This window comes from Amblyomma maculatum, chromosome 11 (assembly GCF_055883805.1).
Source record: "Amblyomma maculatum isolate TAMU_Amacu chromosome 11, ASM5588380v1, whole genome shotgun sequence".
Taxonomy (NCBI): Eukaryota; Metazoa; Arthropoda; class Arachnida; order Ixodida; family Ixodidae; genus Amblyomma; species Amblyomma maculatum.
The window spans coordinates 10,798,981-10,822,334 of record NC_139354.1 but is presented as its reverse complement, the minus strand read 5'-3'; the positions used below and the strand labels follow the sequence as shown (position 1 = coordinate 10,822,334).

The window sequence follows — 23,354 nt, the reverse complement described above, 5'->3', positions numbered from 1 at the left end:
TTGTATTGCAATAATATGTTTGCGCAGTTGTCCACGGTCGAATTAGCTTAGAAAGGTCAGAAACTACGGGCATATCATGACAATCTTCGTAAGGTTTTTTTTTTTTTTTGCTATCTTTCTAAAAATAAATGGTGAGAACCAGATTATTCATAAAAACAACCATACGCTCGTAGGCATACGCAAAAAAAAAAGAAAAAAAAAGCTTATGTGCAGGACAATGGCAAAATATGGTATGAGCGCCCGAACCGTGGGATGCTGTTAACTATCCATCAAAATTCAGCCCTCCGCTTTGTGGGAGGTAGCGTTAAAAAGAGTCGTAGTTGGGAGTCCTCGATGTCACTTGCTACGGTCGCCATGATCGCCCTCACGCTCACACTCTGCGTTTGTAGCCAGCAGGCCTGGACCGTATTTGCAGGTAATATGCGCCGGAGTTTTCGGAGCCAGGTTTTCTGGCGATTAGTTACTGAGGCGTTTGTAGCGAAAATGTGTTTTAATCACTCAAACCTTCCTCCCTTCTCTTACGGCGTGGTTCAGGTGTCCACAGTATAAGTGTGACAGATACTGCGCTTTTCGTTCCTGTGAACCAATTATTATTATTATTGGAGTCTTAAATCCCCTTGGAAGGGTAGAACGCACACGAATGACAGACACGTTTGAAATAGAGCGATGAAATAGAAACAGCGATTGAGGGCGAAATTAGGACTTTTGGTTTGCCTCCATCGTTGTCCCGCTGTTTATCACTGTTACAAATATGAGAAGTGTTTAGGATTCGTGACCAAAAGACTTAATTACTTGCATCGGCAGCAAAACCAACGTGCACAGGCAGTGATTTGTTTCTCAGTACTGGAAAATTAGGTCGTTGCAGATGTGGTGGAGACAGGGGATTGACACTGTATGATCTATTTGCGAGGTGAGATATCAGCTGAGGTGATTACGTTGACAATCGGATTGCAAAGCCCATCGTCTGTATGCTACTCGGCTCTGATGCGTTGTAGCTATATGCCTGTTAGTCTGCTGGAGCACCTGAGACGCATTTCTAGATTGAATTTTAAGATGATTTGTCCTCGGTGGGGGACTAGAATTTACAAGGATTTAATGGAGACTTCGGGACCAGCTGTAATCAATTGGAACACTGGCTTGGTTGGTTGTATGCGACACGAATCAAGAATGCATATAACAGGTGCATTCTACCTGTACTGACATATGGGACCGAAACGTGGAGACTGACGAAGGGTTCTATTTAAGCTGAGGACAACACAAAGAGCTATAGAACGGAAAATGATAGGTGTAACGTTAAGAGATAGGAAGCGTGCAGAGTAGATCAGAGAAATAACTCGAGTTAATGGCATTCCAGAGGAAACCAAGAAGAAATGGGCATAGGCAGGGCATGTAGTGTGACGAGAGGACAAAGAATGGTCTCGAAGGGCAACAAATTGGATTCCAAGGAAGGAAAGCGCAGCGGGGAGCGGCTGAAAGTGAGGTTGGTGGCTAATGTTAAGAAGTTCGCAGGGGTCAAGTGGATGCAGCTAGCACAGGACCGGGTTACCTGGAGTACTAAGGGACAGGCCATAGCCCGGCTGATGACGATGATGACGACGACGATGATGATGAGGCACGTGGTGCACCCACATAGGCTACGGCATCAACTGACTTCAGCTGGATATAAACGCGAAGTGTGAACGTAAAAGGACTGTTTTTAAATATTACGCCCTTTGTCAAACATATCCAGCCCACGGAATTTACTGTGAGCAACGTAATGCACTGAAATGTTCTAAATCTATTTTTGATTAGAAGAGGGAGCAGTGCAAGAAATCCCATAGTAGCTAAGCAAGACCGTCTGCCTGTGCATTTTGGCAAAGGCTTACTTATATAGAGAGCACATTGCTCCTCGCCGTGGATTGTGGAAGGCTGTTTTGTTAATTGGGTCTCTGCAAGAACTGAGCGCCTCCTATGGCGACTAGAATGATTATCTGCCCTCTTGTAACATTTACTGTCGCTAATCATATAAATTATGAGATATCAATAACTAAGTGCGCCAGACTAAATGACGTATTCTTTTCGCTGATAGCGAAGTCGCTGGAATTAATAGTACTTTTTGAAAGAGCAAACGTAATGTGCTAAAATACTCATTTACGAAATGAGGTTAGGCGCACAGACCCATCACAGGGGCTTTATTCTAGGTAAATGTCTTGTACCTGTTACTGCGTTAGTCCCCTCGCGAGTCTATAATGCCGTGAGTGTTACCCGTCAAAACATTCTTAAGGGTGTAATTATTTGCAGTTAAGTGTAACATGTCACTAGAAAGAGGTAAGGCACTTTTGGAATACGTAGGCCCATTTTATTGCTCAATTGGTGCATCGAAGGGGAGAAAATTGTCTTCAAATATTCATATATAGTAAATACAACTTGCTGTTAGGAATGTTTCTCAATTTCTTAGTCTGTGAAGCCTGCTCCTTTCAGAAATGCCGCGTGCCCATTAACCTTTACGCGGTTTAATAACGCCATTTGGACACTTTGAGTAAAGCGTAATTAGGCTATGACGGCCACTCCTCCCTGTAATGGCCGCCATGATTAAAAATGCATTGTAGAGGTGTGCTATCCAAAACATGCGCACTTCAGAAAATAACTTTTGCTTGAGGAAAAGTTTCGCTAGTCTTTTCCGTTTTTATTTTACATATCAATTACTTATCTTCTGTAGTGTTTTGGGCACTGCTTGCATTTCTATTTCTGCCTGGTGCAAGGTGATTCCTTTTTGTAGCCGTAATGAACTGCTGTGTATTCTACATAATGCCTAACGTAGCTTGAGTGTGGTTATCGCCGTTCTGGGCAAACCTGAACAGTAAACCAGTTTAGTGTTGCGGACGCATTCCAATGGAAATGACCGTGCAGAATATATGAATCATATGGCTAGCCATGCTCATGAATTTCATTCCTATTTCTCGCAAAGGAAAATCGCTTTGAAAATTTTTCTTCCTTGTAGCTGAAATACAAATTGTTGACCTTGAAGTTGCGAGAAACTGTACATCCTTCCAGATTAGTTCTGCCAGCAGGAGGTATGCTCTTTAAGTAGCTGACCGTGGGCTATCGTTATACATACAAAAAGCTGTGTACTCCGTTTCTTTTTGTATGCGCAGTATACTGATAGTTTCTCATTCTTTCCGTGCGTTTTTTCATTTCACCCCACAGCGCCCGCATCCAAAATTTTGAGTGAGCGCATAGTCTTCCCTCTACATCTTGAAAGCAGGGCCGACACTGGTGAAAGGGTGGTTCGCATCACTGATGACCTTGTGCTTAACTTGGAAAAGACCTCTCTTTTTGGAGACGAGGTCACCGTAATCGGCTTCGATGATGACAGCAACGAAGTAGCCATGAGTGTAAGTGACGCTAACTATATACAAGGGGAGGGGAAGCGGAAGTGCCAGCTCGTGCGTATTTCTTGACTTGCTTTTTCGTACCCAACAGATGCCTGGTGCCGATGCGGAAAAGGATCTTTATCACGACGCGAAGCAACTAGCTGCCGTTCATCTCACACACGATGATGGCTTCCAAGTGGCACGCAACCGTTTTCCTTTTTTGCAATTTAATTACTACTCATGTGATCGGGTGATGTGTCACTGAGAGTCTGAACCTTGGGCACATACACAGATTGACAGGTTACCAAGAAGCACATTTTTGCCTGTAAATATTTCATAAGTACGCACACAATTAACACATCCACACATACACGTGCGGTGGCCTATTGGGTGCCTTATAAAATTTTCTTTTCTTAAACAGGAGGGCGTGGTAGGACCCCGTTTCAGGATACGACCTCTGCCAGCTGCGGAACGTTCCTCGGAAGGTCACGTGGCACACCTACTATTTGAGATCGAAGAAAAGAGAGAGAACGATCCACTGCACAGTAAGTGACGTCGCGCGCAGGTTTGCTTCCGAGCCCTTCCCCAAGCTGGTCTTTCGTAGCACAGCCTTTCGTGCTCGCATAATGCGCACTGTCGTTAACATGGAGTCTAGGAAGGTTAAAGCACGAAATACCTGTGCGGGAATTGCTACATAGGAGCTCGCAGCATGTCGTAAGTAAATAATTCGGTGTGCGCTTCGACCGATCGTTATCTCATTTGATCAGAGGGACGTTTTGTGTTTTTATCGTGTACATACATATAACCCAAGAGGCTCAAACGGCACCCGAAAATGCCAGAAAATACAAGACGCGGTTAGCATCTTGTCGCAAATTGAATTCGCCACAGCGTATTTAGCACCAGGAATATCAGCGATTAGATACGCCCCTTTCCTGTTCTCTCTGACATCACATGCCGAAACGAGACACAAGAAAAGAGGAGGAGGAGGAGAAATACGCTTATTTGGTGTCCGGCAGGGTTTAACGCAACTGGGCCTAGGTCACCCACATGGGAACGTCGATATCTTGTCTTTTCGCGCCACGAGGACCTACTGGGCGGCCCAGAGTTGGTTGTTAAGTCTGGAACTGCGCAGAAAAAAAAAAAAAAAGAATTACAGGCCTCAATATGTCATGCCTTATTGACTCTATTATTTACTGTTTCTTTGGCCGCTTGTTACACGCCTGAAAGGGAGTTATATGCCAACGTCTCCAACAAACTATGCCCTTAACGTTTTGAAGTGAAAGCTTCAATACGCCATATACCAGCCAAGGTCAGCCTGTCCGGCCGCTTGACTTTAGAAAATGTGCTGTGATCTTGGCCTGATTGAGTGTAGGTGTCCATAATTTCGTGGTGTCGACACAACTGAATACATACTGTACATTTTACCCCAAAACCTAACTAAAAAAAAAAAAACATATGAAAAAAAATTGTGGATTGAACAAATTGGGGATGGCTTAGCTCAGATAGGCCAGGATTAACGTAACGAGAGCTACCGTTCGGCGACATCGCTGAGCACTGGTAAACCGGCCGGCATCTGCAGGTACCGACTCCCGTAGCTAATGTTGTAAGTGGGAATCCGTTGTTTAGCAAGATAACCCTTACACGTCACGCAAATACTAACTGCTTCGAGCATTTCGGCAGACCATTCGGGAAAAGCTAGCTGCAAAGTTGGATACACGGATGCACTTACCGTTGTCACGTCCCGCCGATTCCACAGTATTTTGCGCATGGAAGACAAAGAGCCAAACTCGTTATTTACAAAGTCAGATTCAAAAGTTCTTGTTGCAGGTGCGCTAGCTGCCAGCCTAATGGTCTGTTCGGTCATCCGGTGCGTCTTCGTCGTGTCTTGTGGTTCTTCCCGACGTTATTCTTGCTCCAGTAGGAGTTCGGTGCCTAAGAAACCTCCATGTTTTGGACAACTACATCTCACCTTCCGATAGTATCAAAACTTCCACAAGTTGCGGCCCAGCAACTGAACACAACTACTTCGGCTGTAATCATAGTGTTTGAATTTGAGTGGGCATAAGCAAAGTGTGAGCTTCCGAAATTCACATGTACCGACCAGAAAGCACTTCTTTCACGTTTGTCATCCCGAATAGAGCAAGACGGTGTAGCGTGGGAAGAACTGCTACACCATATCTCGTTATCTGTTTGCACAGAGGTGGCGCACATGTGTCAGGGGCCCAATCCTTAAAGCTTTAGACTATCGTGATCAGGGCTCCCTCCGGCTTTCATATATGCTGGCCTATTGCCACTGATGGAGAGACAGGTACCAGCCACTCAGGAAGCTTCCTTAAATTGCTCTTGATGTGCTGCATACAAGCAGCCTTTCATTTGCGGGTGCGAGCTTGGCCACTTAAATGGCAAATATATACGATGAAGGACATAAAGCAGCGCGTTCTAAACCATGCAAATAAAATCTTGCCTGTTACTGGAGTTATCGATGACAGCCCAGAAAATGTTGCTTCCAGGGCTGCGGCGAAATGATTTACGGAGCAGGGACCTCGCTCCAGTTAACAACAGCGTCCAAGAGAGAGACATCATTCGTAAGTAAGCCTCGTAAGAGCCACGTGGGAAGGAATTGATGCTCTAATCACTTTTGTTTAGTTGCTGAGCCGCGTTCTAACCGCCCTCGGCTAATCTAGCTTTCTGTTATCTTTTCTTTTTTAATTTTTAGCTGAAGAAAGAGGAATCAGGGCCATTTATCCTGAACTCACAATCTTCTGCGATGCGCCTTTCAGCGAATATTTTAAGCACAACTACACAAATATACTACGCTACGTGACAGTGTTCATGACATGTGTGAGTATGTTCGAAATTTGGGGGCCAATTTCCGAAAGTGTGAGTTACCGTATGAGCGTCGCATTGCATGTTCAAGGAGATTGTCCGACGATTTTTCTGAAAAGGGCCCCTGTTGTACATGAGATCTGTATGATTGCTTCATGCACCCCTATGCATGTTTCACCTGAGTGTGTACGCATGTATGTGCATGATACGTCATGTACTAAGTTGTCACTTTTTAGCTGTACATCACAGAAACGAGTTGCTACATTTAGATTTATTAATATTTTATACTACTCCAGTATTTCTAGACCTTTTATGTATCTTTCGGTATCTAATAATTTATATTTATTGCAGCGAAAGCTACGCTACGCTGCAATTCACGCATTTCGTGGTGCTTGAAAAAGAGCGGCAGTGCGCATGCGCCAAGACCGGTTTTTGCCACAGGTGCGCCGTGTGTTTCGTCGCTGGCTGCGCGCACTACAGAGAAGGAGAAGGGTAGTTTCTGCACAGCGCATGCGCGCGCCTACGCGAAGAGCTGACCGAGGGGAGCAGGAAAGCGTGTGCCGTCATAGGATGCTCACGACATAAAAGTGGATTCTGCCTAGAACGCCGGTAACTTTGATGCATTAACAGAACGCTGGTTGTGTTCGATGCGACGCTCGGCCGCCCGCAGCCGAAGCTTTCGCTCCACATTCGGTTCTGCAGCGTTGAACCCCTCTAATTATTTCATTCGGTTCTGCAGCGTTAAACCCCTCTAATTGTTTTATCATTATGGCCAACAGATGGAAAACTCCGCGGTGCGAAGTGGGCCAAAACGATCGCCACCTGGCGTGAGTTGATCGCAAAGCGACCGCAGCACCTCTCTCGCCCGCTGCGGTAGATATGTGAGGCAATAGAGATAATACCATGCTAATACACAGGCGGAAATTTTACTATGGCTTAAGAGTTGTGTTACGCTATAATGTTTCATGTACAGCTTGTGCCGCGTCTGCCATTTTATTCTTAGTATTCTTGTACTGTGTGTGTCCTCGACCGTATGCATCAGGGCGTGCGAGCTTCTCAACCTGTTCATAAAGCCTTTTCTCTCGCCTCTTCATGTCCATACATGCATGAAAATAAATGAAATAAAAGGATTCGCACACTTCACCGCATCACCCCAGCCTCTATTGCTTCCCACAACCCTTGAGAAAGGAGATAAGAGAGTGAACAAGGAGGGGGTGCTCTGTCCGCTCTTCCTTCCTTCTTTCTCTCCTAAATTTTTCCTCTCATACCTATCCTAATCTACTGCCCTACTCACACTTCCTTCGTACACCTCTCGGTGCAAGGAGGCCTACGACGATAGTGTCAAGGCCTTTTTAGTAGAAACTGCAATGCTGTAGAAATATTGAGGTTAGATAATGAAGCTTGTTTGGGTTCAGCAGCAAAAGTAGACATGCCATAGGATTGAAGGGTAGGGAAATGTTAACGAAAATGCAGATCTTTGGCTTCAAGAATTAATTTCAAATTTTATATAAAAAGAAGTGATACGAATTGTTGTTTTGGGCGAGATAGGAACTTGATCCAGTGAGATAGTTATTGAGTGCGATTTGAACCGTAGCTCCTGTAACGTTTGGAAGGGCACAAGTAAGCAGAAATAAAACACGAACTTGTCTCTTGTAGTCGTGCTCCTTCTGCTGTGTTAAAAGAAACTATTATTCAGAGACAAGTAGTTAGCTTCTTTACTGACACACTCATTCTTTCATTTCTGCTGCCGACTCTAATCAAGCACTAAATACTTTTGTGCTCAGGTGAACATCAGGTTTATGTCCATCACAGATCCATACGTTTGGACGAGACCAGTCTATATTGTAGCCTTGAACGTAAGTATTAGTTCACTTTGATATGGTAGAATGATGTGTAGCCAAGGAGATTTTGTAAGAAGATTTAATCTCTTGCTTTCGTTGCACCCTTCTGCCAGAGAAATAACGAAATATATATGGACTTGTCGGGAAGTGACCATGTCTACGACTCCAGAACCTTGGACAACATGCCTAAAATGCTGAAAAATTACTACTACTTCACATCTACGGATATATCAATCACGATTACAGCGTAAGGCACTTTCTTATACGAATGTATAGGACTTTTAAAGGAAACGCTATATTTTTTTTATTATCGCCAACACATCGTAGTGACCGCTTGGCTGGAGGGGCTGCTGAAAAGTAAAGTTCCCTGCTAATGGTATACTGCGTGCCTGCATGAAGCAATATTTCATTTTGTGATGATTACACCAGTGGTGATCGTGCTGCCCAGACAATGACAAGTCCCCTCGTCGAAACGCAGGCTTAGCTTACGAACTGAGGCTTCCTTTCAACCCTTGTTCAGTGCTGTTTCATATATTTCATTCTGCAGTTCTATACATAGCTTAACAGTTTGTTCTGTTGAAGTACAAGTAGTTTGTCGGCACTGCATGTTAATAATAATCGGGGGCAAAGAGTTGATGATGCGTGATTGATGATTGATTGGTGTGTGATAGGCGATAGCGAGTTAATAGAATCGTTGTAATTAATTGATTAATTAATAAAATAAAGAAATAAAATAGGGAACATTCAGTATATTGGGTTTAAAGGGCTAAAAAGGCTCAGAATGAGAAGCGAATGCTTGCTGGTGCTAATTAAGAAAATGTGGTGTGTGCAAATGATTAATTAATGACTTTAAATAACTGAAACAATTAAAAGATGGAAGAGGGGGTTCAAATGTTTCAGAATTCTCAGAATGAAAAGTCAATGCTTGATTGTGCTAATGGAGAAAGTTTAGAGCTTTAATTAATCAATTAGTTGAAATAATTGGAAATAGTGTAGAGAAAGAGGTTCAAAGGATTCAAATGCTCAAAATGAAAAGCCATGCTTGATGATGCTAATTAAGAATATTTAGAGCGTGTAATTTAACAATTTATTTAAATATTTGATAAAGAAACTGGAAAAGGTAGGGTAAAAAGGTGCCAAAGGGTTCAGAATGAAAAGTCGATGTTTAGTGATGCTAAGTATCCTTGTATAAAAAAAAAATTAAAACATTAAAAAGTAAAAAAAAAAAGTTTAACTCATTTAATCACGAAATTTCGTGCAGCAGCAGAAGCGTTTTGACGCGATTGCGTATGTTGTGTCTTAATTATTAATTGTTATTTTGCTGATTTAATCCGGCGGCCAGGCGTTCAGACCACACATTGCATGTGCTTCACAGAGGCGATCTTCTTAACGTAATGCTTTTATTGGCGATGGCGTTGGACATGAATCAAACTCTGTAATGCAGTTCGTAGTCAGTGAAGCAGTTTGACGTGGCCTTAATGTCCTCCACGAGAGCGTCATTTCTTACATACAAGACCTTGACAACTATGCCATTGCACTTCTTATCGACTTCTTCCCGATGTTTTTAGAGTACCAAAATACTGCCTCTGCGCTTTCACATGTTTCTGTCTCTTAGCCACGACCTCGATTTCCGTTGATTCTTACTGCCGCTGTCGTCTTGCCCGCTGTTGTTCCTGTCATCACACACGGCGATACTCTTCTTCACACAACCAGGAGGGCCCGGGGTTACACTCCATGCTATGCCCCGAAGCAGAGCACGACAGAAAGAAGTCAAGTACGTCTAGCAAAGTGGGGCGAGCAGCTCCGCAGCTTTGAAGCAGCAGCCTTTTCGCTTATCCTCTAAACCGGTTTCGCACATGTCGAACGTTCCCCACCGCTTTTCTTCGCCCTCAGTACACGTCTCAGCATTACTTCTCCTCCCTGCACCACTCAGTGTGTATTACTCAATAGACCGCAAACACGTGCAATGAAGCTGTGCTCCTGCTCCTCTCCCCCATTTCTCAGACAGGTAAAATGCCAAATCGGCTCCAGGCATCGGGTTTTTGCAAGAATGCCAGTAATAACGCTGCAGCACCAGAAACATTGTCCCTGCGGGTGAAACGATAGGTGAATGCTGTTGCCGCCAATGGTTAACAACAGTGAAGCTGACTTGTCTGCACAACACTGAGCAGAAATTACCTGTGGCATACACTCACTACACACAGAATGCTCACTGCTGTTTTCAAACCAAATAGCTAGTTGCTGTGATGACGTGGCATCTGCACTGCCATTAAATTACATAGTGGCTACTCGTACAGACGGTAATCTAAGTTTTGCATTCTACCTATGCAGCTCAAATGTTGGACACCACAGTTACATTACTTCTCCTCCCTGCACCACTCAGTGTGTATTACTCAATAGACCGCAAACACGTGCAATGAAGCTGTGCTCCTGCTCCTCTCCCCCATTTCTCAGACAGGTAAAATGCCAAATCGGCTCCAGGCATCGGGTTTTTGCAAGAATGCCAGTAATAACGCTGCAGCACCAGAAACATTGTCCCTGCGGGTGAAACGATGTGCCTGAAGGGACACATGCGAAGACATTTGTTTACATCAATAAATTAGAATATTCTAACGTCGAAGAACTATTTTTTTTATTGTAAGAGAAGCCTTTATAGCTCATTCAGGAGTGGTGGCCACACGTGTGGACGGAAACTACACCTAGGTATATCCTGCTTACAAGCTAAACGTTCCCGTTTAGAGTACACGGCCTCAAATAGTTACACCTTGTTTGTTAATTTCGAGTCTTCGTCTCTCGCAGATAGAGCGAAATGTATGTTAGCAAAAAGTAAACATGGGCTTCAGCGTATTTGATTGCTGGTACGAAATAGAAGCGTCTATTTTCTCACGCTCTTTGCAACTGGTTGTTTATGGCGGTATTTTATGGAAGTGGCGCTCCGTTAAGCAAAGTCCGAGGAGGGATCAGTCTCCCATCCTCGAGAATTTCTTTGATCGGAACTTTAGTCACTGGACTGAAACACCGCTGTTGTCACTTCTTGATATCCTTGCTATTCGTACCGCTAGGATCTTAGAACCTTAAGAACGCATTCTTTCCTAGGTGATCTTTCGGGAACTGTACACGGGATTTGCTCTCTTTTTCAGCCGAGATATTATCAGCACCTACAACGGTGACAGCTCAACAGCAGGTAAGAGGCCTAAAACATAATAGCTTCAAGAATATCTCTGGGAAGGGAGTTTACCATCAAGCATTAAGCATATTTTTTTTCCTGGATACTGGAATATATGTGCTTCTCTAAAGTTTCTACAAGTTTAAAAGACACAGGAAACTGCTTACTCTTTTTTTCTTGTCTATAAAAATTTACAGGTTAACAGGTAGAGGGTATATTGAGCGGGGGGGTTTATATGTGCAATGTCGAACAAAACGTTAGAAATTTGCGCGTAACCACTCGAGTTTCCGTACATGGTGGCACCACTGGGTTCGTAGGGGCTTCTTTAGGCCTTTTGTGCACTGTTTGTACTTTATACTATTACTTCTGAGCAAATCTGAAGAGGTGGATTGTTTTTTTTTTTTTTTAGGACAGTTTACACAGGCTATACCATAACCTTGCTCGCTGCAAGAGCGTCCTAGTTCGCATTGCGGAGTTATTTATGAATAACTGGCAAATAGTGCTGAATTGCGGACACTTCATACTTTGAGAAAACTTTCTAGCAAAGTTCACGCTTTTGACAGTGTTGATATGCGGACCATTTGCAAATCCCTAAGGTCGCCCTTTCTGCTTAACGCAAAAACCTTCACTATGGCAGCGCACCCCCATCGAAGGCAAGAAGTTTGGTGAAGCACTGATGAGTTCTGCTGCAAAATGTGCCTTGTTCAACCTTTAACCTTGTTACTGGCGCATGATAGCCTGAGTTGCTTATGCACAAAAAAAGAAAAGCAACAACAATACAATACAATTCTACTGCAAGATTTTTGTCGTTCATCCGCCGAGTAAGCAGCAATGGCAGGGCGTTCAAAAGAAACCTGATCTTACATGCTTACAGCATAGCTCATATAATGTGAAAGCGATGCTGTAACTGAAAACAAATTAGAACAATACACAATGAACACAATTATCATGAAAGAAAACAGCGCAAAAAGGCAAGGGACGTAATCAGTAGACACACACGAGCGCTGACTCCCCGTGTCTTGTCTTTTTAGCGCTTATTTTTTACCACCAATTCGAGCAACACACTTGATACAACACAATTAAAAATAAAATATTATTGGGTATCGATAGTTGTTAAAATCATTTCAATGAGTATTATATGACAATATTCGCTTGATCCTTCCTGCAATCCGAACATTTTAAATTTAGAGACCTCTGCCTCATCCCCTATATAATGACTTGTGATTCCAGCATTATAAAAGAATCAAACAAGGGTGGCAGAAGATTATTGTATTGGTCTGTTTAGGATTCCTACAATGAGTCCGAAGGTTAATATTTTCTTATTTTGTCGCTAACAGAGTTCAGGCGCAGTCAGCTTCAAGGGGTAAGATTTTTTTCACGCTGTGGGAGTTAGTAAGTCACGCCAGCATTTTAACGCGTTCCCGTTATGCGAGAACATTTGGGCTGATGAAAAAGGTTTTACGTCGTAAGTGCAGTGGTGCAATTGACAAGTAAACGAATTGCGCGAGAATTTTCCGAGAGTGAGATGGCGATCTTTCTCGGGTCCCTAAAATTCCAAGACAGACGCCACACTTTTATGCATATACAACTGGCGCATCGCATCCTCTTGCTAGTGTGCCGAATCCATCCCTAGTGAAAAACGCCATATGAGTCACAATCATCATCAGCCTGATTATACCCACTGCATGGCGAAGGCCTCTCCCATATTTCTCCACTTAACCCGGTCCTGTGCTAGCTGCATCCACTTGACCCCTGCGAACTTCTTAATCTCATCCGCCCACCTAACTTTCTGCCGCCCCCAGCTACGCTTTCCTTCCCTTGGAATCCAATTTGTTACTCTCAGTGACCATCGGTTATCCTCTCTTCGCACTACATGTCCTGCCCATGTCCATTTCTTCTTCTTAATTTCCACTAGAATGTCGGTAACTTGAGTTATTTCTCTGACCCACTCTGCACGCTTTCTATCTCTTAATGTTACCCCTACCATTTTTCGTTCCATAGCCCTCTGGGTTGTCCTCAACCCAGAGGGCTATCCTCAACAATAACCTCATACAAAGTTCTCATACTAAACTCATACAAATGTCATACAATCTCATATATTTCTCATACGTTGAATGAGATTTGTATGATATGATATGAGATTTGTACGAGTTTAGTATGAGAATTTGTATGAGGTTATTGTGAATCATATAGATTTTTTCACTAGGGATATAAACGTTTATAATGCGCAAGGAAAGTGCATCGCATTAATGCACAAATGGGCATGGATTTAGAAGAGGTTATCGACTTTTCTCCGCAATGTAAATTTGGTCGCATCACACTAGGAAGAATTGTGCTCGCCGAGCACCGGCACTGTCGCTGCGCACAAACCCACATTTTATTTTTGCGTCGCACGAAGCTGTTTATAGCCGATACCCTAGCCAATCCGGTTGGGTGCGGACACTTTTGATGGTTAGCTAGCCATATCTAGCGGCGCTGCAGAAGGGTATGGATGTTTTCCCACGCCTACAAAACCAGTAGAACGGGCTTACGCAACAGTGGATTTAAGAGCACTCCGCACAACACCATATCCTAACGCCACCCGGCAGAGGGGCGTTGATATATGCGTGCTTTTAAATTTGAAGCGCCATCTCGCAAGCTTATAGCTAAACAAGAAACCACTCGACATTTGTACCAACTGAAATGTTAACTTATCTGCTTGCAAATGTGGCGAGAGTGCATATCGGTGGAAGGTGACGGCAACCTCCAAGGGCAGCCGACAAGCGGAAGCCACTGACGCTTTCGCCTTATACTTACAGGTAGAGCTTAAATGGCGCCAACGTTTTTCTACGCACATGAGCTATTAAAAACCTAAACTATCGCGTAACTGCCTCTGTTACACGGAGCAACCAACGTCCCAGTGGTCTTCACTTTACAAACGCAACAATCTGCACTTAAGTCAGGTACTCGTTATTATTTTTCCCATGAGGGACGATCCCGCTAATGCTTTAATGAGTCCTTTGTAAGCCGGATGTAGCAGTAGAAATGACCTCGGGCCGGGAATAGAAACTACACCCTCATTTTCTTTTCATGCTTGTGTGTGTATGATCCAATAGGATATGCCTACGCTGGAACTGCGTGCCTGGACCTGAAAGTGGGCATTACTGAAGAGACCCCAGGCACCTACGACGGCATTGGACTTTTCGCTCATGAACTGGCCCACGTGTAAGTCGTCTGTATTGTGACGCAGTTAGGATAAGCTAGTTACTTTGCCTATTAACTAATTTGTTACTTATGGGGGCATTGAGATGACAATCTGTTTGTTTAACGACGTAGACATTTAAAGCGCACTTTCGATCAATATTGCAGTTGGGGGGACAAGAGGGAACGGTTGAAATCCTGGGATAAAGAAATACTATGACTCACGTGTATTATTGACACTTTCAATCACGTCTTTGAGAACGGGGTGCATAAAACCCAAAAGAAAGAGCACAGGTACGACTTGAAAAGGTAATCTCTCTAATTTCGGCTATAGGATGGAGGCCCAGCTTTTTCTCTGGAAATCCGTCGTAATCATATATGTCACTGAAAAAAAAAAAAAAAAAAAAAAAAAACACTTCAAAAATACTTTTGCACTGCAAATTTTTCAAATCGGCCATTGAAGAGTAATGGGCATGCGCATACACATAAGCTAGATATTTAAATGTATTTGTTTTCGATTTGCTCCACAGTGTGAGAGTATTATAAGATAAAGATAAGCGTTACTATTCGCCTGCTGCGAGCACAGGCGAAGCAAGACTATTCAAAAAGAGTGTGGAGTCCTATGGAAAGTCATAATAACAAGTAGCCAGCCTTTGCATTTATGCGTCCTTGTCCTCTCCGCCTTTTCGGGGCATAGGGGGAGGGGAAGTAGGAGTGGGGTATAAATAGAGGGGCGCGTAGTAGGTGAGCGGTAGGTGGAGACGAATGCAGATGGAGCACGATGTATGTCACTGTGATTGCTTTATTGGTACGGCGACTGGAGCTGCCAGGCGGGTCACGTGGTAATCGAGACTGATTCACGCCACTCTCTCACATGATCTGAGCCTTTCAGAGGCACAAGTTGCTCGGTCCGCAGAGAACAATCAGGCTAACGCAATCTCAGCCGCAGTAATCTCGTTAATCATGTGTCCATTTTGCTATGTTTGACTTTGATGAAGGGCCTTGAGCGGTGTGAGCATACTCAAGCATAAGAGGCGCATTTGACAACGTGTAAAATATACAGTCATGGACAAAAGTGGTATACTCCACGCGCTGCTAGAAAACTGCCCGCCAGAGTTTTCCAAAAGAGAAGCAGTTATTTCTGAGATATGCATAACGTACCCTCCTTGATACACTTGCCACCCTGTCCCAGAAATTTTGTGTGGTATATTTGTTTATACTGAAAAAAATGCAATCGTTGCGGTTCGCGTGGAGTATACCACTTTTGTCCCCAGGTGTACCTCCTAAAGTTACTGATTCCCATCTAAAATTTCAACTCACGAAGTTAACAAAGCAATTAAACTTCAGCACAAGGTAGTGGACATGCGCAATTCAGGAAGCGTGGCCAGACAGCTCCTAAATGTTCGCGATTCGCTGTAACTGATAAGGAATTTCCGTTCCTGAGATATTTTATAAGCATGGGCTGTTGTTTAGTCGGAAATATCGTGGGCTTATAGACATTTTAGAACGATTATCTTCAAGTGGCACTGCAACAGAGCAGAGTTAGTCATTCTGCTGTCGCTGACTGTTGATTGCACAAATAATATTTATATAAGCACAGTTCATCAGCGTACACTCCAACTCGTCTCGTGGTAACGGCCCTGAAGGTTACGGAAATAAATCATGGAAAGAAGGCAGCTGAGAACAAACCTCCTGACTACGCCTCGTGGCACAAACATATGTGACGAAGTCTCCTTCTAGGATCACGCATTGCTTTCTTTCAGACACATATGCCTCAATGTACGTTAAGCCACGCCCGGGTAGCGGAGTGGTTACGGCGCTCGACTACTGTTCCCAAGGATGCGGGATCGAATCCCGGCACCGCCTTTTGATGGAGACGAAAAGCAAGGCGCCCGTGTGCTGTGCGATGTCAGTGCACGTTAAAGAAACCCAGGTGGTCGAAATTTTCGGAGTCCTCCACTACGCAGTCTCTCATAGCCTGACGCGCTTTGGGACGTTAAACCCCACAAACTAAACCAAACTATCAAGCCACGTTAAAAAATTTCTTGGTATGCTAGCTTTTTTAACAGTGGTCATACGCACACGAACAAAAACTTTCCGCTTTTTAAAGAAGAAAGATTTGTTTATTCATAAAAACAGGTACTACGTAAATAACACAGAAGGAGGTCCCAGAGCTCGAGGCTGTATCGGGACTTCCTATGGACGGATGTATAAACTTATGAACAATGTTATTGGTACAGCAAACGCAGTCAAAAGAGGCAAAACCGGCGAACATAATATGGTAAAATGAAAAAAAAAAGTAGAAATGCAGTACAAATTCAAAAATTTCATGCGCGGCCGGTATTGTTAAAATAAAGTACCTGAATATTACATACAATTTGATACATTTTCCCAACGGACGTATGAAAACACCTATGAATTGAATGTGAACAAAGCGGTATATAAAGTGAAAAACTTGTTTGAAAGTTGTGACATGAGCAGGGAGGTTATTACAAATTTGTACAATAAATGTACAATCATTATATCTGCATGGCATTTCGGTCGCAATACAGTGAGTAAATGGGACCAGTGGGCATCACCAGAAATGACAGCCCTGAAATCATGGTGCTTTTTAGAAAAAAAGAAATATACAGTTGAAACTCGCTATACCGAAATTGTTCGTATAAGAATCTAGGATATAACGAAGGAATACTCATTTCCCTTGGAAGCTGCCATAAAACATATTTGTTTGGTACCTCGTTTTTGCGGAGTAGCAGTTTCCTGTAAGAGGTTGTAATGGACCTCAAATGAGCTCTTACGGTCATTTAGAACTAAGTATGTGACTTTGTAACGTGACAAACACTTCCCTGCTGATGCAATAAGGCAGATCGTATTCCCTCGTTCCTCAACTTTCCAGTTGTGTGCTGCCCACTGTCAGCGCGCTGTGCTTCTTTGCTCCAGTGTGCCATTGCAGTGTGCAGTCAAGCTTCCGCTTTCTTTGCAAGGTCACAGGGTTTTGACCGACGGCTCATAGCGCTGCACCTAGGTCCGGCTGGTTTGCGTGGGTCAAGCAGCTGAAAAAGAAGGTGCAAAACAATTTCCACCGGCCAGATGGCAGCCATCATAAGAGCCTTAGGTCATGCTTACGCAATCGTTATCATACATTTTGTCATAAGGCAACCAGGTTTGAACCCCGGCCTCTTTTAAACCGAGGCTAAAGCCAAGACGCCCACGCACTGCACTCTGCGATGTCAGTGCAGGCTATAATTAAAGTAACACAACCAGTAGTAAATTTCTGGAGTCCTCCATTATGGTGTCGATCATAGAAAGAGTCACTTTGGAAATTTAACCGTACAAACTAAACCAACCCTATGTCATGAGAAGAAATGGCGTGGGTTTCGTGCTGGAAAGTGAACTGCTCCTCGAAACGAACCAAAACAGGGACTCGCGAAGAAATCGCTGCAGCGCGCACTCTTTCACAGCGGCCCATATCGACACTTAGCCCACAGAGAGCAAAAATAAATATTCAGAATTGTCTCTTTGTGCCTTCTACGACATTTGGCTTGTGGGGAAACTTAAGCTCTGCGTTTTAGGGTAACGCGATAGCGCTTATGAATCCTGCCTGTGGCTTTATTTGAGGGTCCACATTTGCAAAATTCATTCTGCTGCTCGCTCAATCCCAAACTCCTTAACTTGGACCTCTATTTTCCCGCACATACTCATTATAATACAGTAGCAAGCTGCCTTATTTATTGAAAACCAACCAACGGTATAGATCGGCGGGTTGATTCTTGGCACCTTGTATGGCCCAGGCTTGGAGCCAATCATGATGGAGACCCGCCCATCAGCAACATCGTAAACCACCCGGGTGCGTACTCCTGCTCCTGGAACGACGGTTACCTCATGAGCTACATCGACAAAGACGAGAACCATTACCGCTTCTCATACTGTACACAGCTGCAGATCCGATTCACTGCACGGTAAGTGGACATACGATTATCCTTGGGGCGCCGTCTACTATCGATGTAACGACACGAGTGAATCATTTTGTCGAGGTTTGCCCGCTAACAACACTCGGGATTTTTTAAATCGGTTGCCATACCTTTCAGCAGCATTTTTGTACCTCGAAACTCTAACTGAGGTCTTGTGGTAATCATCCAGATTACATGCAGATAACACAAAGCAAGGCCACATGACCAATTTTCATCGGTCGCATGGCACATAGGTCACGTCACTCACGTATTTAGAAATTCAGTTGGAAGTCGCAGTTAAATAAAGTCCAAGTTAGCTCTCAAGATCATCATATCGCGTTGTTTCTTCTACGTACCCCTCACATCAAAGAACTGACGGTAACTGTCGTGTTTCATTGCGTGAAAGGCACTTCCAGTAATTCTGATGCTGTTGCCCCAACTCTGTACCCTAGCTACTTCGTGCAGCTACAATTGAGGCGGTTGCAATATCGGAGTTCGTTAGTAAGCGGAATCCCAATAAAGCATTGTTACGTATCCTCCTGATAGGTGGCAATCTTAATGTAGATGTATTTTAAGGATTCTGTTTCATTTCTGTTGTAGGTTTCCAATTATTTTTTACTTTAAGCAGTTGGTTCAATAGGTACCACGTCATCACTAAACCTTGAATCTGCCAACTGGAATAGCGGACTTAAAACAAAATGAGGAGGGTTCAACTCTGCTGAACCGAATGTGGACCGAAAGCATTAGCTGCGGGTGACCGAGCGTTCTTCTTCCTTCTCCTTCTCTTCTTTTTCTTCTTCGTCTTCTTCACCTTTTCCTTTGTTGTAGTTGTTCCTCTTCTTCGCGGCTGTTGGTCATCCGTGGCCGCGGCCACGGTATACGCGACGAGCTGAAACCTGGCGTAATGTTGCTTTCGCAACAAAACAATCGATGTAAGTAATATCATAGCCTCCTTTATACACTCTAAGGAGGCTATGGTAATATGCATAAGTTTGTAATGAAACGTGTATAACGTAATACACATACTGTAAATTGTAAATAGTTTTGAATACCTTCAATTTACACTATCGCTGAGTATGCGTATAGATTTTTTACGCTATGGCAGAAACGCTGTTGTTGTTTTTTTTTTTAAAATATATATACGTATGTCAACCCAAAGCATAATTGCAAGCAGTCACTGACACAGGGGACTCTTGAAATAGCCTGCCTTAACGGCAAAAAAAGTCTAATATTCCCATGGTCGCACTGCTGCACTAGCTGAAATTCAGTGGAACAGCGTTGAATTTTGAATTACATTTCTGACATGCTACTGAAGTTATTAGAAGCTTTATTTATTTACCTTACCCCTCAGAGCCAAAGACACTGCAGAGGGGGAGTGGTAAATACACAAAAATGAAGAGAGTACAGTATGTACATGAATGTCAAATAGCCCTTGAGTATACATTGTTAGCTAGAGCTACGTGGAACTGCTCATAGAACAATTTCTGCGGGAAGGTGGTTCCAGTCTCGTGAGGTTCGCGGCAGGAAAGATTGCGAGAGCCATTTCGTGTTACATGGTAAAATTCCTACTTTGTGTTGATGGTCAATGCGATGGGATACATAAATTGGACGGGGAATGAGGCGATCACGAAGAGCGGGATGATGGTACAACTTGTGGAACAGGGTGATGCGGAAAACTTTTCTGCGCGATGTCAGTAGTGGGAGGCACAAATGAGTCTTCATGGCTGTTATACTGGCTGTTCGGTTGTAGTCAGTAAGGATAAAACGTACACGTATTGCTGTTATACACGTGCGCGTTACTGTCATTCGCTTATTTCATTTACCCATTTAACCCAATTTTAAAGGTTTGTAAGTATATATATTTATATAGCGAAGAGGATACATGCGACGAAATGCAACAAGTTCAGGGCATCCAGTCAATCTAGCCGTTGCTTGGGAATCGCAGGAACACTACGACACGCAGCGCAAATCTCTTGTTTTTCTTGTGTCTCCCTCGTCAAATGACTTAACGTCATGAGTAAGGCTCGTTTCTTTTTTCTTGCACGTTCAACCCTAAATCTGCATCAGTGTGCTACAGTACAGCGTCTGTGTATACTTTCTGTTGAGATAACGTAGCGAGAGTGTTCCAGTTTTGCCTTAGCCCTAATTTCAGCTTTGTCACCGCTAAATTTCCTTTTTCTTCCCCTTCCCACAGTTACAAAGGCCGGGAATGTCTTCTTAAGATCAACCTGCAGAAGGAAAAGATCTTTGTGACGTACAAGCTGCCTTCAGAAATGATCACACTGGAGAATTTCTGCAAGGTTGTCAGGAAACGAGATAAGGGAGAGCTCAAGTACAACCCCGTAGGTCGTCGTCATCATCATCATCATCGTCATCATCATTCATCATTTATTATTCCCTTAAATATCCCTATCAGGGACATTACATAAGGGGGGGGGGAGACAACCGTGAGAAAGGACCATGCATTACCATAAAAACAAAGGAAAAGAATACAAAAACGCATAACACTGACAAATTAAGTAAAAAAAAAACGTTAAGGAAAGAAGAAAAGTCAGGCAATCGATACAGTGAACACAAAATACGGATAATCATGTAGCAAAGCATAACAAAATAACGATATGTAATAAAATAAAATATAGTAAACAAAAGTGGCAAAAACATAGATAAATACCAAAAAAAAAAAAAAAAAAGACGTTGACACAACAGTGCACGCAAATCGGGTTACTAATAATTGTTACGACCAAGCATCCGCAATTGCGCGCTCTATTGTTCGCCTGTGGGCATGGATAAGTTTTGTGAATATGTGGTGATGGTCCAATGGCTCTAAGTGAGCCTGTTTCCAGGAATCCTGTTTTGTAAGCATGTTTTGCTTTGTGGACAACCTGCAAATGCCAAATTGACCCTGTCAAGAGAACGTCTGGAAAAACACAAAGAAACGTCCCCCTGCGGGAAATAGCAGGAAGTGCTTTCTTTCTTTTGTTCACCCTTCCAGTCGAGAAGTGCTATCCTCCAGTGATGAATGCCTCCTATCCAAAGGAGACGACAGAGTGACATGTCCGCTGACGTGCAGGACAAGAAAGGAGCATGACTCATACGGCCATTAAGTGATTTCCCGGGAATGCAGGAAAGATTTGCAATTGTCGAAAAGGGACCATGTTGGGAGCCCTATGCGGCGCCACGTGCACTCGGGTTTCTGAGAAGTAAAACCCCTTGTCAGAACCAGCCTGTGGTTTCTTTGCTGAAGAATAGAAATGTACCTCCTCTCCTCGCCGTTCCCAAGCTTTTCCCGCCAACAAGTGATCACGCCCAACGAATGAATGCCGGACCAGTCAGTGCTTCAGACCATCAGTGCAGTGATGTGTTCGATTGGATGCCGATACCTGAGGGGCGTGCCCTGGATTTGGTTGGTCAACATCTTCAGAGAGGGGCTGGACATAGGGGGGGTTTTAAGGACGCTGCAGAGCACGAAATGTCGCTCTGGGCCCTGGGTAAACGGCTCATCCAGTCGCTTCTCGCTATGAACTCTTAACGCTTGCCATTTTGCTGATGTACCCTTCTTTTTCGTGTAAATAATCATGTAAATAAGTTTCTCAAAGTGCCATAAAACCTGCTTGTACATATTTCACCAACTTCGAAGATTCAATCCTACTTCAACCCCGAGTCTCTGCACGCTACCAAGTGAAGGCCGGGTCGACATAGCCCCAGCGTCACGACAACTGGTGGCAGCGGTGGGATCTGAATCTGCAAGCCACAACATCTGGTGATTGGAGGTGGATCTGAAGCTACAAGCCACAACATCTTGTGATCGGAGGTGGCATCTCAAGCAACAAGCAGGAGCAACAATCGGCCAACAAGAGGGCAGCTCGGAACATCGATCGCATGTGTGGGTGAGTGCTTGGCTTTTCTTCTGATGTGGACCAGGTTCTAGAACAGGGTTAGATTTTAGAACTGGTAAAGAGAGTGTGGAAACGCCTTTAGGTTTGGTAGTTTGCACAGTTGTTTTGGAAGTAGCCGACACTCGGAGCGATCATGGACCTACAAAAGCTGCAGAAACCGGACCTGTTGCTATTGTGTGAGGAATTGGGAATTGATACAAGTGGTTTGGCACGAAAACCCTTGATTATAAAGGCAATCACTGATCTGGGAACCGATGATGAGGAGCTCAGTGAAGCATGGAACCTCATCGGTCAAAAAAAGGAACAGCTCAGACAGCAGAAAGAGCGTGAAATTGAAAGAGAAGCAAAAAAGCTGGAGCTAGAAATTGAGCTCCGGAAATTAGAACTAGAGTTGAGCAAGAGGTCGGGCGATTGTCCCCAGCTAGCGGTACCTCGTCTCAACAAGGAGGCAGATTTCAAGATGTCAAAGTACATGCAGCCATATGTGATATCAGGGGATATCGGTCTGTATCTGGCTAACTTTGAGCGAACTTGCGAAAAACTGTCCTTCCAGCGAGACACGTGGTCTCAGAGATTATTGACGGTTCTGCCCTGCGAGGCAGCGGAGGTTGTCGCGCGGCTAAGCAAGGAGGACGCGGACAACTACGAGAAGGTCAAAGCTTGCCTTCTGAGAAAGTATAGGCTTAGCGCCGAGGCGTTCAGACAACGTTTTCGGAACGCTACTAAGTCCAGGGACGAGAGTTACCCTGAATTCCTGTACAATTTAAGAGTAAATTTGGGCGAGTGGCTAAAGAGCACAGATTCCTACAGTGATAGGGACGCTGTAGTCGAGCGAATTCTTTTGGAGCAGTTTTATAGCTGCCTCCCAGAAAAAGAAAGAAATTGGTTACAGGACCGAGGCGAAATTAAGTCGGCAACTGAAGCTGCCGAACTCATTGAGGAGTACGCTTCGCGTCGACAATTCAGCAACCCAGCAGTGGATAGGCCCCGCAATCCCAAGTTCAGTGTGAATAACCGTCAGAAAAGGCACTTTGCTAGATTTGCAAACGAAGAAATGAAGGTTTCTTCAGGCAAATTCCCTAGAAAGGACGGCAGTGAGAAAAGTGGGGAAGTGACCAACGTGCAGAACACAAAGAATAAGC

General features: G+C 43.9%; 1 protein-coding gene across 1 annotated transcript in view; it reads left to right on the top strand.

Annotated features, from left to right (window-relative positions):
* Positions 1-264: 264 nt before the first annotated feature.
* The window catches only part of LOC146172851 (venom metalloproteinase antarease-like TtrivMP_A), a 33,326-nt gene continuing 10,236 nt past the window's right edge, over positions 265-23,354 (top strand). Inside the window, exons 1-12 of the mRNA XM_084584823.1 lie at positions 265-415; positions 3,187-3,374; positions 3,463-3,552; positions 3,775-3,898; positions 5,864-5,938; positions 6,070-6,194; positions 7,964-8,035; positions 8,134-8,267; positions 11,161-11,204; positions 14,282-14,390; positions 18,158-18,325; positions 20,511-20,658. Of these exons, the coding sequence (XP_084440949.1) occupies positions 334-415; positions 3,187-3,374; positions 3,463-3,552; positions 3,775-3,898; positions 5,864-5,938; positions 6,070-6,194; positions 7,964-8,035; positions 8,134-8,267; positions 11,161-11,204; positions 14,282-14,390; positions 18,158-18,325; positions 20,511-20,658 (1,359 nt within the window). The 5' untranslated portion in view covers positions 265-333. The remainder of the gene's footprint in view (positions 416-3,186; positions 3,375-3,462; positions 3,553-3,774; positions 3,899-5,863; positions 5,939-6,069; positions 6,195-7,963; positions 8,036-8,133; positions 8,268-11,160; positions 11,205-14,281; positions 14,391-18,157; positions 18,326-20,510; positions 20,659-23,354) is intronic.